The 13,816-nt window shown below is 25.8% G+C and overlaps 1 protein-coding gene across 1 annotated transcript in view; it reads left to right on the plus strand.

The window, feature by feature from the left end:
• The window catches only part of LOC100207286 (serine/threonine-protein kinase Nek8), a 65,013-nt gene that overhangs the window by 22,289 nt on the left and 28,908 nt on the right, over window positions 1-13,816 (plus strand). Inside the window, exons 3-7 of the mRNA XM_065818571.1 lie at window positions 2,310-2,371; window positions 2,455-2,628; window positions 3,107-3,156; window positions 4,127-4,208; window positions 5,226-5,434. Coding sequence (XP_065674643.1) covers window positions 2,310-2,371; window positions 2,455-2,628; window positions 3,107-3,156; window positions 4,127-4,208; window positions 5,226-5,434 — 577 coding nt within the window. The remainder of the gene's footprint in view (window positions 1-2,309; window positions 2,372-2,454; window positions 2,629-3,106; window positions 3,157-4,126; window positions 4,209-5,225; window positions 5,435-13,816) is intronic.

The following is a 13,816-nucleotide window of genomic DNA, read 5'->3' on the forward strand; positions in this document are numbered from 1 at the left end:
AAAAATAGATAGTGGAGTCCCTTTCAGGCTCAGTTTTAGGTCCTGTATTCTTCATAGTACTTATAAATGATTTATTAATTAGAATCAACAATGAATGCAAACTTTTCCCTAACTATACTAAAGCAGTCATTAAATTAGAATTAGATAATATTAGTTTACATAACTAAATTTTTAATATTTTAAAAGTATTATAACCCTAAATACAACTACATAATTGATAAAATTATATTAGAGTACGAAAATATCAAAAAAAACTTCGCTATTTTTATTTCGAATGATCTTGATTGAAGTTCCATATCCTATGCAATTGATAAAGCGTATAAACAAATTGGAAGAGTTAAACATGCATTTGAGTTTATAGATGAAAGTATTATTAGCTTATTATACAAATCTGTTTTATGTTTCCTTCTTTAGCTGTCAACTGTTTCCTTGCTCTTTAACTCTATTCTTTATTTTCTAGTAACTTCCAACTTAATAGTGGTTGCTTGCAGCCTTGTTGGGAGTGAATCAGAATAATAATTAAAAAAAAATCATTAGTTCCTTCTCATCTCTAGTATGGAGCACTATATATATACCTCATTGGAAAGGATAAATTGATAGACTTGAAAAAATTCAAAATAGATTGACCAAAATATCTTTTGGTCAATCTATTTAGGGTAATCTTCATGACTATAACAAACAAAACAAAGATTTATTTGTTATAGTGATGAAGATTAACCCAATTAGAAAACAGTAAAAGGCATGGTGATTTAATCTAAATGTTCAAATTAATAAAAAAAAGAGACAAAATAAATTTGCAAAACCTAATTACATATTTTAACAGTAATGGTTGTGCAAGAGGCCATAACTTAAAAATCCATAAAGAATTATTAAATACACAAAATAACCGCAAGTTACACACAATCATACCAAATTTTTTTTCTAATAGAGTTGTAAATGATTGGAATGTTCTAGTACAAGCATTTATTGAACAAGTATTAATCATTTTAAGAGCCACATGGATAAACACTTCAAATTTTAAAATCTCAGAACATTTAATTGTTACACTTCTTTTATTGTGTTTTTATTTTTATTGACTGAAATTCTAGATAACTTCAGTTTCAACTCATATGAGTTACATTACATGAGTTATCATTTCTATTCTATTCTAATACTGAGAAACAAAATAGAAACAGCCAAATTTTTAAGTCTCACAAAGTGCAAGCAAGTCTGGTGAGTTTTGCAAGAGCTATGATGCAACTAATGGAATGTTACTTCGAAGACCACAAATATTTGGAAAAAAATATATAGAAATAATTAGCGTGGATGGTTTTTTATGTTTAATATTTTTGGTTATTTTGGTTATGATTTAAGTTTAGGAGAACTTGACTTTTAAACTAAGACAGAGCACGGTATCTTAATTAATGAGCTACACAGTTGCCTCAGCCCTGCTATTTAACCTAAAATTGTAACTTAGGGTTTTCAAAAATCCGTACCAAAAGTACTTAAAGAAACACTTAAGTCTTACTTAAGTCTCATTAGGAGAAATTCAAAAGAAATCTCAACAGGAAAAGTTGCATATACACTATCAAGATGGCACAAGAAAAAATCTAAGTAGAGTCAAGAAGATCCAGCATTCATCATCCTATTCCCCTGTTTTGGGGCTCAATCAAGAGCCCCAAAACAGGGAAATTTTAAGTTTTTTTCATTTGTGGTTAAAGGCTTCATATGTCTTCTCTTGTGGTTGAAAACTTCATCTTTATTGCTAATTTCTGTACATGTATTGTAAATTACCCTACACATTTTTTTTCAGAAAAATAATTTTGGATTGACATATTTGTGTTCAGTTGTATACACAACATATAAACTCAAATTAATTATAATTTTTTATAAAATTTACAAAAAAAAAAAAATCATTAAACATCAATTGTATAACAATAAATGTAACACTTAAAATTCTTGAAAGATATTTTTCAACAATGCTTTTTATTGTAAATTTTATGAACTTGGTTTAAAACATTTTTTATTACTGTTTTAAATCATTAGATTAAACCTTTGATTTAAACCTAACAAGTTTAATTGCAGTATAGATTTTTAGTTATACTTATTGTAGGATAGACTTTTAGTTATACTTATTGTAGGATAGATTTTTAGTTATACTTATTGTAGGATAGATTTTTAGTTATACTTATTGTAGGATAGATTTTTAGTTATACTTATTGTAAGATAGATTTTTAGTTATACTTATTGTAGGACTTTTTTATCTGATGTAGTATAGATAGTGTAGTACAGTTGACTTACATTGACTACAATTATGAAAAATTTTTCAGGTGGAAATCTATTTGATTTTTTGCAGCAAAGGCAGCAACAAAATATGCTTTTAGAGGAAGATGTAAGGAAATATTCATGTAATAATTAATAATTGTTAAAAATAAAATTAATAATAAAATATGTGTAATAAATATTACTTATCAGGAAATACTCAAGTTCTTCGCCCAAATTACAAGAGCTCTTCATCACATTCATAATCAAAACATTCTTCATCGTGACATGAAAACTCACAATATATTGCTTGATAGAAGGAAAAAAGTGTTGATGATATGTGATTTTGGAATTGCAAAATTTCTCACTAAAACAAATGCAATAACTGTAAGTTAAATAGTTTCTCACTTAAACACATGATATAAGTTAAATAATTTCTCACTTAAACACATGATAGAAGTTAATATAAGATAAAAATTTCTCACATGAAGTTATTAAGGAATGAGTTTAAATAATTTTTTAAATGATCAAATTAGTTAAAATACAAATGAATGTAAATTAGTTTGTTTCTCGCTATTTTTTTAACAATTTCACTTAACTTAAGTTTTTATTAGACTTTAATGAAAATTATAACAGTACAGACAGACTAGTTAAATTTTATTATGTATTTATGAACTTATTTAAACTATAAATCAAATATGCTAAAGCCAAATGGCTGCTTTGGTAGATTATAAAAAAGATGTTTAACAAAAATTATACATTACATAATAATATATACAATATATTACAATATTATATAATAATTACATAATATGTAGATAAACCCTAGCAAAAACCAAGCTAAAAACTAATTATATTTTTTTAGACTGTTGGTACAGCTCATTATATGTCACCAGAAGTTGTGGAAGGTAAATCGTATCTTTTTAAACACAGTTATTTATTCAAATTAATTTTCATGTTTTAAGTAAATGATAGTTTAGTTTGTTTTTGTAAATGTAATTAATATTATAAATTTTATAAGTATTAAAGTTATTATTTATATAAAATTAAACATTTTAATATTATTAAATATTATTATAATATAAATATATTATTTGATAATATTAAAAAGTTTAACATAAGCTAGTCAAAAAGTCTATGCCTATATCCTATAGATAATGTCTATATCCTTTAAGATGTTGGAAAAAAATAAAAATAGTTACTGAAATTTTTTTTAACTTATTTTAATTTGATGGGTATCAAGCCTGGCATTTGTACCAAAACAAATACTACTTTATAAGAAATATGTGTCAGGATATTGTTACCAGTAGGACTTGATTATTTCTACAATATTTAATCTCTATTTTGCATCTTTCTGTTAAAAAATAAAATAAAAAACATAAAAAATAACTAAAATATCTTTTAAAAATAATTTTTTTTTTTTAAACCTTAGTTTATGTAATAGATTATAGGTGCAACATTAACATAAACTTGCATCTATGTTGCATATATAATGCATATATTTCTGTTGCATCAAGTGCTTTTTTTGTAAATATAATAATAGCTTCAAAAGATTTACAATGTCAGGATATGTTTTTAAATGTTGTTTCTATGTGCAGCAGCCAAACACAGTTTGTTTTTTACAAAACAAAAGTTTGTGTTTTAGAGTAAAAGGCTTTAGACAAAAAATTTTTATCAGGTAATACTATATCTTACTTATTAAGTCTTATTAATGTGCGCATAAAATTGACTGTACTAAAGGCTATCTAATCAAAGGTTACTACTAAAGGTAATTTAAAAATTATGTAGTTTAGTATACTATTATGTGGGATTATTTAGCTTTTTTTAACTAAAGAGTCAATAACTTTAAATACATCTTGTATAATTGTTTCTTGACTTCTATAAGTTATAATAAAAAAAGTGATATATGGAGTTTGGGATGTATTCTCTACGAGTTGATCACTTTAAAAAGAGCTTTTGATGGTGATGTAAACATTTTTTTTCTTACACTGTTAATTTTTTAATGTTTTTACTTAGTATATTGTTAACAGTTTTTTTTTATATAAATCAAAAAAGTATCAATTATTCTTAATCATCATGTTCATGATAAACTTATTTGAGAATTTTACTTGTTGTGACAATTTGGGCTGTGGCTGGTGAGTTTTAACCCAAACTTGGTTTACTTGTTAACTAATAACCTTTGTTGCAATAATGCCAATATTTCCTATCCTAATGAATGGCAATATTCAGTTGTCACAAATATTGAGTTAAACTGTGACTACCATGTTCAGAATTGTATTAAAAACAGGCAACTAATTTTGAATCTGATTTCTCTTCTGTGATAGCTTGGGACTTGCAGTAGCTGGCGAATAATGACCAAGACAAAACCATTGGTTGGTTATAAGTCTTGGTTGTAGCCAAAACTAATAACTATGGTTATAAGTCTTGTAACTAAGACTTATAACTATTATTATAAGTCTTGGTTACAATCCACTAAAATCTTGTATTCATTAATAAACTCTTTTACCTTAAATATATATATATAAAGTTCTACAAAATATATTACAACAAGTCTAATTAAAAAAATAGTTATTAAATAAATGTTGTAATTATGGAATTCTACTACTAAAGGAGTGTAACCCTTCTTCTAAATTTTTATCTTTTTGTGTTTATTGTCATAAATTTGTGGAACAAGTTAATAGCAATATACCTAATATTTTTCATCAATAGAATTCTTATCTCATAAAATTTTCACTGTTATATAACTTATCTCACAAAAAATTTATGAGCATTTTTTAAAGCAGTGATTAGTGAATGAGTAGTGTCAATGCAATGAGAGGTTTGAAAAAAAAAAACTTTTTTGTAGGAAGAAGATAATAGACACTATTATTATTTTATTTAATAAACAGTGATAAAAAACTTACAAGGTAAACGGTAATGTTGGTAATGGAAAAAAGATAAGTGATGACATTTTAAATGAATATAAGTTTCATGTTATTTTTTAGTCATTAAGTAGCATTATTCAAAAAATCATAAAGCGAGGTTTTTCATCGATGCCCGAGCATTATAGCGAAGAAATTAAAGATCTGGTCAAAGGTATTCTACAAACTGATCCTGTGAAGCGATATGATGTTAATCAAATACTGTCCCAACCCGTGCTTATTAATGCATTGCTAGATCTTGAAACAGATATTGGAAGGATTCCATGTAACTAGTAAGAATTATGTTCAAATTATTTAAAATGTTACTTTATGTTTTGATAATATTTTTAAACATTTTTTTTTTGTAATATATTTTTTTTTCTTAAAATTTTCCTAAAAAATTAAGCAAAATGTTTTTTTTTTTAATTTAATAAAGTAAACTGATTGGTTTACTTTATTAAATAAAAAATTGGATTTTGACATCATAAATTAAAATGAACATCATAAATTAAAAGGTATATACACTTTTAGTGTTTTACACTAAAAGTGTAATATACCTTTTTTATTAACTTTTAAACTTGTTTACTCAAAGTTCGGAAATAAAATGTAAGTTGAAAAAGCTTGTCTATATAAAAAACTTGTTTTTTTTTTAATATAAAAATAAATATTCAGGAGTTAAAATAAATGATGATTTATTGACAAATATTCAGGAGTTGAAATAAATGATGATTTATTGACAAATATTCCGCAGTTAAAATAGTCCATTGAAAAAAGACAGTATAAAATTGTCTGTAATAATAAACCCTGTAATAAAAAAATATGATTATTGATTTCTTTATTATAAAAATAGTTTTCATACAATTCAAAATCAACTTGTACATTAATTTAAAGTTAGTGAAAATTTAATGATTTTATGTTGTATCAAATTAAATAAATACAACATAAAAAAGTTGGCAATTGTTAAAGACTGTTTAAACATGGTATCTAAATCATATTTTTACTCAAGTAAAGGGGTTTAAAGTAAAATTACATACTAGTTGTTCAAATCAACTTTAGGTTTTCTTTATAAAATTTTCTACAAAAAATTTTTATTTCAAATTTATATTTTTGATGCACAATGTATTAGGTTTTGTAGTTATGTTAATATATATAGTTATGTATATTATATACAAGCATATAATAAGTGCCTAATACATACATAAATATATAATTTATTAAACAATATATCCTAGCCCCTGCTAATATACCCTGATAATAATACTAATATTATTGTTAAGCCAAGGCTGGAGTTGTAAAAAAATTGATATTTAGTTCAAGACCTTAGTCTAAAGTAGGGTTGAGCTTTGTAAAACTGATAATAGATAACTTAATGTGTTTACCAGTAAATTTATAGGTACATTATTACTAACATGTTCAACCATATTATGAAGCATCATATTGACCATATCTGCAAGCTTGATCCTCAAATGGGTTGGTTGCAATAGTAATGCAGGGCTCGAACTAATGTAAAAAAATATAATTGCGATTTTGCGGAAGGGAGGGGGCATTATTTATTTTAACTTATTTATAATAACATATATAATAAGTCTCATTTTTGCATAAGATATCATAACATTTACATTCAGCGGTTGTAAAGTAGCTTTAGGTATAGTTTACATTATTACTATTATTATATTGCATTAAATCTAACGGCTGTATTTTTGTAAAATCAATCAACTTGATATAATCTTCTTTTAATTAATTATTTCATTTTCTATTTTATTTACATATTTTAAACTGTTTAAAACAACTAGAATATTTAATTTTCTATAAACTTTTAACAGTAAAAAAAATTATTTAAAACTCTAACAAAACAATCTATAAATTTGAAACAGTTATAAAAAACTAAAAAAATGACAAAAATATTATCGTGATAAAATGTTAACACTTAACATTTTCACGAAAACCCCCACAATCACAAACAAGAATGATAATTAAATTCTTATTAAGTAAGTTTTCTGTTTTTCCTGACTTTCTTTTTCTTTTTTCCGGGTAACGATGAAAGTTTGCTGACAATTGTCTAACTTTATCATTATACCATTCATCCATAGCAGTATCAGGTTCAACTTTGTCAATCTCAGGACCTTCTTCACTTATCCGAAGTAGAGATTCTAAGAGATCTTGTCTAAGACAACTTCTCCAGTCATTTTTTACGTGAAAACATTCGTTCTACTTTCGCATTTGTAAAAGGACAAATTAAAAATAGTTCAAAAATATCAAGAATATTTCAGCATTCTTTGACCAAATTTGATTTGGAAAAAACAATTTTCCCAAATTTTCAAATAATACTCATTTTGATTTTTACTTATGATGGGAAACATGTATTCTTTAAAAATGATCCACTCATGAAGTATATTATTCAAATCACATCCTACACCAATTAAAAATTCAGAAAAATGTTCAACAACTTCACCGATAGCTTTATCGCCAAAAGTTCCATCATTCACATTTAACGGCCAGTTATAAATGTCAAGTAAAGCTACCAAATGTATAAACAATGGTGATTTTTGGAGAGATTGAAAACGGCCTTCCATACATATGGTAATATTTGCAATAATTAGCTTGTACTCTTGATTCGAATAGGTATTTAATCGTTTGTTTTTTTATAAATTTTTCCTTCCTTAAACAATTGGTTTTTTTCCTGCATTTGAACATTTTTGCTAATTGATTTTCTAAATCTTTTATTTTTCTTTCTTTTACTTTAGCTCCGCTTTAAAAATATTTTATCATTACAGAAGTCACTGCAGTTTTATACTGTAAAAGAACACTAAATATTCGCGAATAGAGTATTAATCTTCTAAAATAAAAAAAGAATAATCACAAAAAAAAAGAAAGATCGCGAAAAAACAAATTTTAAGAAAAAACTAATCGCGAAGGTGCGAAAAGTAATTGCGATACGCTTAATTCGAGCCCTGTAATGATTTACTTGTAAGTTTATTGGTAAATACCTAAAGTTATCCTTTACCAAACCCAACCTACTGAACCCAACCTACTGAAGCCAACCTACTGAAGCCAACCTACTGAACCCAACCTACTGAAGCCTTGGTGAAGAGTAAAAATTTTTTTATTGAAACTTTTTTTGGAAAGTAATAGATTTTAGTCGGAAAGTAATATTTTCCAAGAAGAAGTAAAACAAAATTTACGGTTTGTATTTACTAACTTAAATGTTTTTTAAAACATTGTAATATTCTTTTTTTTTTTATGAATATATGATTTTACAAACTTTTCCTAACTCTATGACTACAACATACAAACTTTTACAGTTAAGTTTACTATGAAAAATTTATCAGAAGTACTACTACTAAGATGTAGTAGGGTCAAACTATGCACCTCTACCACCGCTATGCTTTTCTACCATCACTTTGCACCTCTTGTTATGAAGTCACTATACCACTACTGCAGTCTTATAGAATATTATGTACAATGGAGAAACTATCTTTAATACACTTTTTGGTTTTACATAATGTATGTTGTTGTGTGTCTGTGTGAATATGTGTTTAGGTGTGTAACTCACTGAATAAATACTGAAATCATACAGAGTTTTGGTCTATAACACCCTTTGCAAAATGTCTTTTAAATTATTTTAAAAATTTTAATGTTTTTATAAAACTGGATGATGTGTTTTTATATAAGGTTTATGTAGTTTCATTATTTTATTTGTTATATGTTGAACACTTGAGTATCAAGTTAATCTTGATTTTCAAAGAGTTTTGAAGCAAGTTGTTCTAGTCAGGTTTGAAAAAAACCAGAGATATTCCAAAAATTATTTTTCGATTTTTTAAATTGAATAACTGAATAACCAATTTTACACCAGTTATTTCATTATAAAATAAAATTTTTTCTTATTGCTGTAAAAAATCAATGTAACCTACTGAGATTATATATACTGTAAATTAAAATAATATGTAAATTAAAAAAAGCAAAAAGTCTAAAAAAACAAAAGCAAAAATCTTTATTAAAACTTTTATAAAATTTAGCAAAATTTTTTTCTTTAACAATAAGAAGCAAAGAAATCAAAGTTTGTGCACTTTAAAAAGCACAGATTATATAGTAGCTGTCACTTTATAATCATGTTTTTATATTCAATATTTTACAAAGAATAGTTTTTCTTCATATTGCACCTACATAACTTCATATCTCAACACATTGTTGCAATAAGTCATTTGTTACTTCAGATTTTTGGAAAAATATTTTACAAAAATATTTTATATATCCTTTCCAATCGTAGTGTAAAAGTTGTCCTCGATGGACTCTTCTTCTTATTCTGTAACTTCAGGGGTTCCTCAAGGTTCTATCCTTGGCCCTATACTCTTTTTAATTTACATTAACAATCTTCCAGATATTCTCACATCTAAGGTGGCATTGCTTGCTGATGATACTACCATTTATTCTTGTCGTGATAAGAAACCAAAACCCTCTGATTGCTTGGAGGGGTCATTTGAGTTTGAAAAGGATCTCACTTCTGCTACAGTATGGGGGCTCACAGTGGCTGATGAACTTTAATTCAGATAAAACTAATTTTTTTTCAGCCAATCGGTTAATCCTAGAAGATGAAGAGTCATCTACTCTTCATCTTCTAGGATTAAGTCTTACTTCCAATCTTTCTTGGAAACCATATATCAAATCAGTTGCAAAATTAGCATCTGCTAAGGTTGCATCTCTTTATCGAGCTCGTCACTTTCTTACTTCGGATTCTATTCTCTATCTCTATAAATCTCAAATCCAGGTTTGTATGGAATACTGTTGCCATATCTGGGGCGGTTCTTCTAATGATACCCTTTCTCTTTTAGACAAGGTGCAAAAATGCATTGTAAACATAGTTGGACCTGCTCTTGCAGCCAACCTCCAACCATTATCACGTTGTTGTAATGTTGCTTCTCTTTCTCTTTTTTACAAATACTATAATGGGCACTGCTTTAAAGAGCTAGCATCTCTTGTGCCATCTACTAAAATTTATTCTCGTGTTACTTGTCATTCAATTAAGTGTCATCCTTTTTCTGTGACTGTTCCTAAGTGCTCCAAAAATGCTTATTCGTCTAGTTTTTTCCCTCGAACATCAGCTCTTTGGAATTCGCTTCCTTCATCTTGCTTTCCTGATTCATATAATTTGCAATCCTTTAAGTCGTCTGTCAATCGTTATCTTGCTCTACAATCTTCATCTTTTCTCTTTCAGTAACTTCCAGCTTTAATTAGTGGCTGCTTGCAGCCTTGTTGGAAGCAAAGATGTTTAAAGAAAAAAAAAAGTATATATTTTTTGTTTTGTTTTACAATTTCATTATTACAGAAAACACCTATATTTAAATTATGATCTCCAAAAAGAGAGTTAAACTTCAGGTATATACTACTATTACGAATATTTAAAGTAATACAAAAGTCAACTAATACAAGTAAAAAAATTTTTTGTTTTTTGATTATTTTAGTTTGAGTTTTTTCTCTTACATTAATTTTTACTGGTTAGTAATAAATAAACAACTAATAACAATTCAACTTGTTATATTATCTGAAAAATATAAAATACAAATTCATCTATATATAGGAATTGTCCCAGTTTTTCTGCAGAAGAGCACTATAAAAGTTTTAATTTTAATTAGTTTAGCGTTGCACTCTCCTCCGTAAAAATTAGGAATAGGAAGCCCCATTTATATAATATAATCTTTTTTGTTTGCTCGCTTTTATTTGTTTTAGCATTTAGTCAACGACAAAAAAGCCACATACTTAGGTTATTAGGTTCTTTTTAATAACAGCAAGCACCAGAGAAGGAAAGCCAAGTAAGTTTATTAATAAAGGAGAGCATTATTTTACATATTATTGTTTTCATGAATTAGTGACTCACAAAACATTTCTTTAACATAGTCATTATTAATTATGGTACCAAAAAATACATAAGAGCTTCCTAATAACAAAGTGTTCCAAGAATACTCCTATTTATTAATAAACCTTTGTTAAACAGAGAGGAGACAGACTGTTTCGAAGGCAATGTGTTAAAAAAAGGTTACAATAAATTATTATAATCATAACTTAATCATATCTTAAATTATTATAATCATATTTTAATCACAACTTAATCATTTAAAGAAAAAATCAAAAACTTATTGTTTTTAATGATGATGATAAAAATATATATGTTAACACAAAATTGCTATAGCACAATTAACCTTAATTAACCTTTTGTTTAATGTTACCACTAAACAAAACAACTATTACCTCAATAGTTTAGAATTCCAATTTTTTCATATTTGTTGAAAAATGATTAACACAGTAAATTCATATCATATAAATTTACTAAATTAAAACCATGTTTCAACAGTAAGCAAACTAATAAAGCAATTACAACTTAAAAAAAAGAGAATACAGTTATGTTTAAACTTTTGAAAAAATTAAATGATTTTCTATACTTTTTTTAAAAGTATAGAAAATCATTTAATTTTAGGATAATTATAATCAGTATGAAAATATAATAAAATTTGATTCGTAAAAAAATGTAGTGACTAATACTACAGCTAAAATATATATAACAAATCTGATAGTAGTCTAATAAACAAGTTAATAAAAAATAATTAAAACTAATAATAAAAAAGTTATTATAATAATCTAAAACTTATCAGTCGTGATATTGTAGAATATCTGAAAGTAATAAAAAACAAAAAGTGGAGTATAATAAAAAGCTATCGGTAAGGTTGAATTTCAAATAAAATATACTGCTAAGTAACACCGCTTTTAAAGCATAAAAAAGAAAACAGAATATAAACATGTATAAATTTTGAACATATTATATTTTATAAGCTATTAACATTTACTTTATTACACAAGAAAACATACTTATCATAAAATATCAATTAACAATATTTGAAAATAAGTTTATGTACTTTTTTTACCACACACCACTATATTGGGTTGCAGGCAACAGTAATAAAAAGATTTAGTTACCAGATCTTTTTATTACTTTTACTTTTTAATTATAGCCATAGCATTTTCAAAGTTTTTTTTAAAACTTCCTAAGCAAATAAAAAACTATAATGCATGGTCTAAAGTTATGATTGTTACCAAGGTTTCTTACATCTTCATCTAAGGCATCATATTGCATGCTTCTCAGTTTGCTTTGGTTATTTCTATGAAAGCAAGACACTGCTCTTAAATTTTAACATATGCACAAGCAGCATATTGCTGAAATAGTTTCTTGCCATAAATTATGAAACAGAAGTTTTGTCTTACTGAAGGTCCATAATTGTAAAACTGAGATAATTTAACATGATTTCTAACCAATGTTGCATGTTCAGGGTTGCACACCAATAATGCTATCTCTTGATCCGATTATCAGTAAATAAAACAAAATGTAGAAAGACATATTATGATATATATATAACTTCCTGTAAATCTTGCAGAAATAGTGAAAATGGAAGCAAAACTACCTTCCCATCATGAAAACATAACATGTGTTTCATCAAGAGATTTTTTAGCACAACAATGCTGACAGATCTGGTTTATTTCTCCTAAATAATCACAATCTAGAATAGTATCACTTCATGTTTACAATACATTCTTCCTTGTCTCGAAGCATTTCATACATTTTGAGAATAATTAGTCTTATCTTGCATAGGCCTATCTCTTTCACTTATGTGATAATTACTTTCAACTCCCCTAACCATGATATTCTAATTTAGATATAAATTTATTTCTTCTTGCCAAGCAGCATTTCTTACATTTTGACGGCAGTTAATTTCAGCTGGTTTAGTTTTAATCATTTCACTAATGTACCAATTATTGTTAAGTTGATAGTATTTCTTCAATGTTGAATCTTTGTTCTTATCTATAAAACAATTTTATTAAACTATTTAAAAAACTATTTAAAAGAGCAAAAACAAAAAAATGCAATTTAGAATATATATGATATATAAACCTCTACAATTTATCTCATTAGCTTAACCACTGGTTTACCATTGGTAACCATTGGTAACCACTGGTTACCATTGAGGTCAAAAATTAATAAACAAACATTAAAATAATTTTATTATTCAAAATAACTATTTATAAAAACCTATAACAGTTTAATATAAGATTTATTGAAATCCATATCTTTTTATAAGTTCATATAGATATATAAGTATATATAATTTACAAAATAGTATGAAAAAAAAAAAAAATACAAACTGTTTATGAAATGAACTTAAATTTATCTAATATATAAAACACCATTTATTATTATCAATTATAAATATTAAAAATATGCAGACTACAATGCACAATATTGTTAATAAAAATGAAGCAATATCAGTCAGTATATTTTTATCTAAAGTAATAAAAAAGATGAAACCATTCAAGAACAAAATTAAAAATGTCTAATAAATATATATTCAAATACCATTAAAAGAAGCATAACACAACATTCTTTTGACAACTTCCAGCAGAATTTTTCCTTGTCCATTCCTTATTATTTTTTCTAAGAGAAAAAATATATAGATACAAAGAAATATAAAATATACTGAAATATCAGTAAGTTTATGTATATAAACTTATATGTCCACAAATAACAGTCTTATTTTGTTTAATTTTTCATGTTAAATACATAAAGTCCAACTTAAAAACATAAGTTCCAACTTAAAATAAAACTAAATAGTGAGCTTACTTAAATCAGAATC

This window comes from Hydra vulgaris, chromosome 14, assembly GCF_038396675.1.
Source record: "Hydra vulgaris chromosome 14, alternate assembly HydraT2T_AEP".
In the NCBI taxonomy this organism is placed as follows: domain Eukaryota; kingdom Metazoa; phylum Cnidaria; class Hydrozoa; order Anthoathecata; family Hydridae; genus Hydra; species Hydra vulgaris.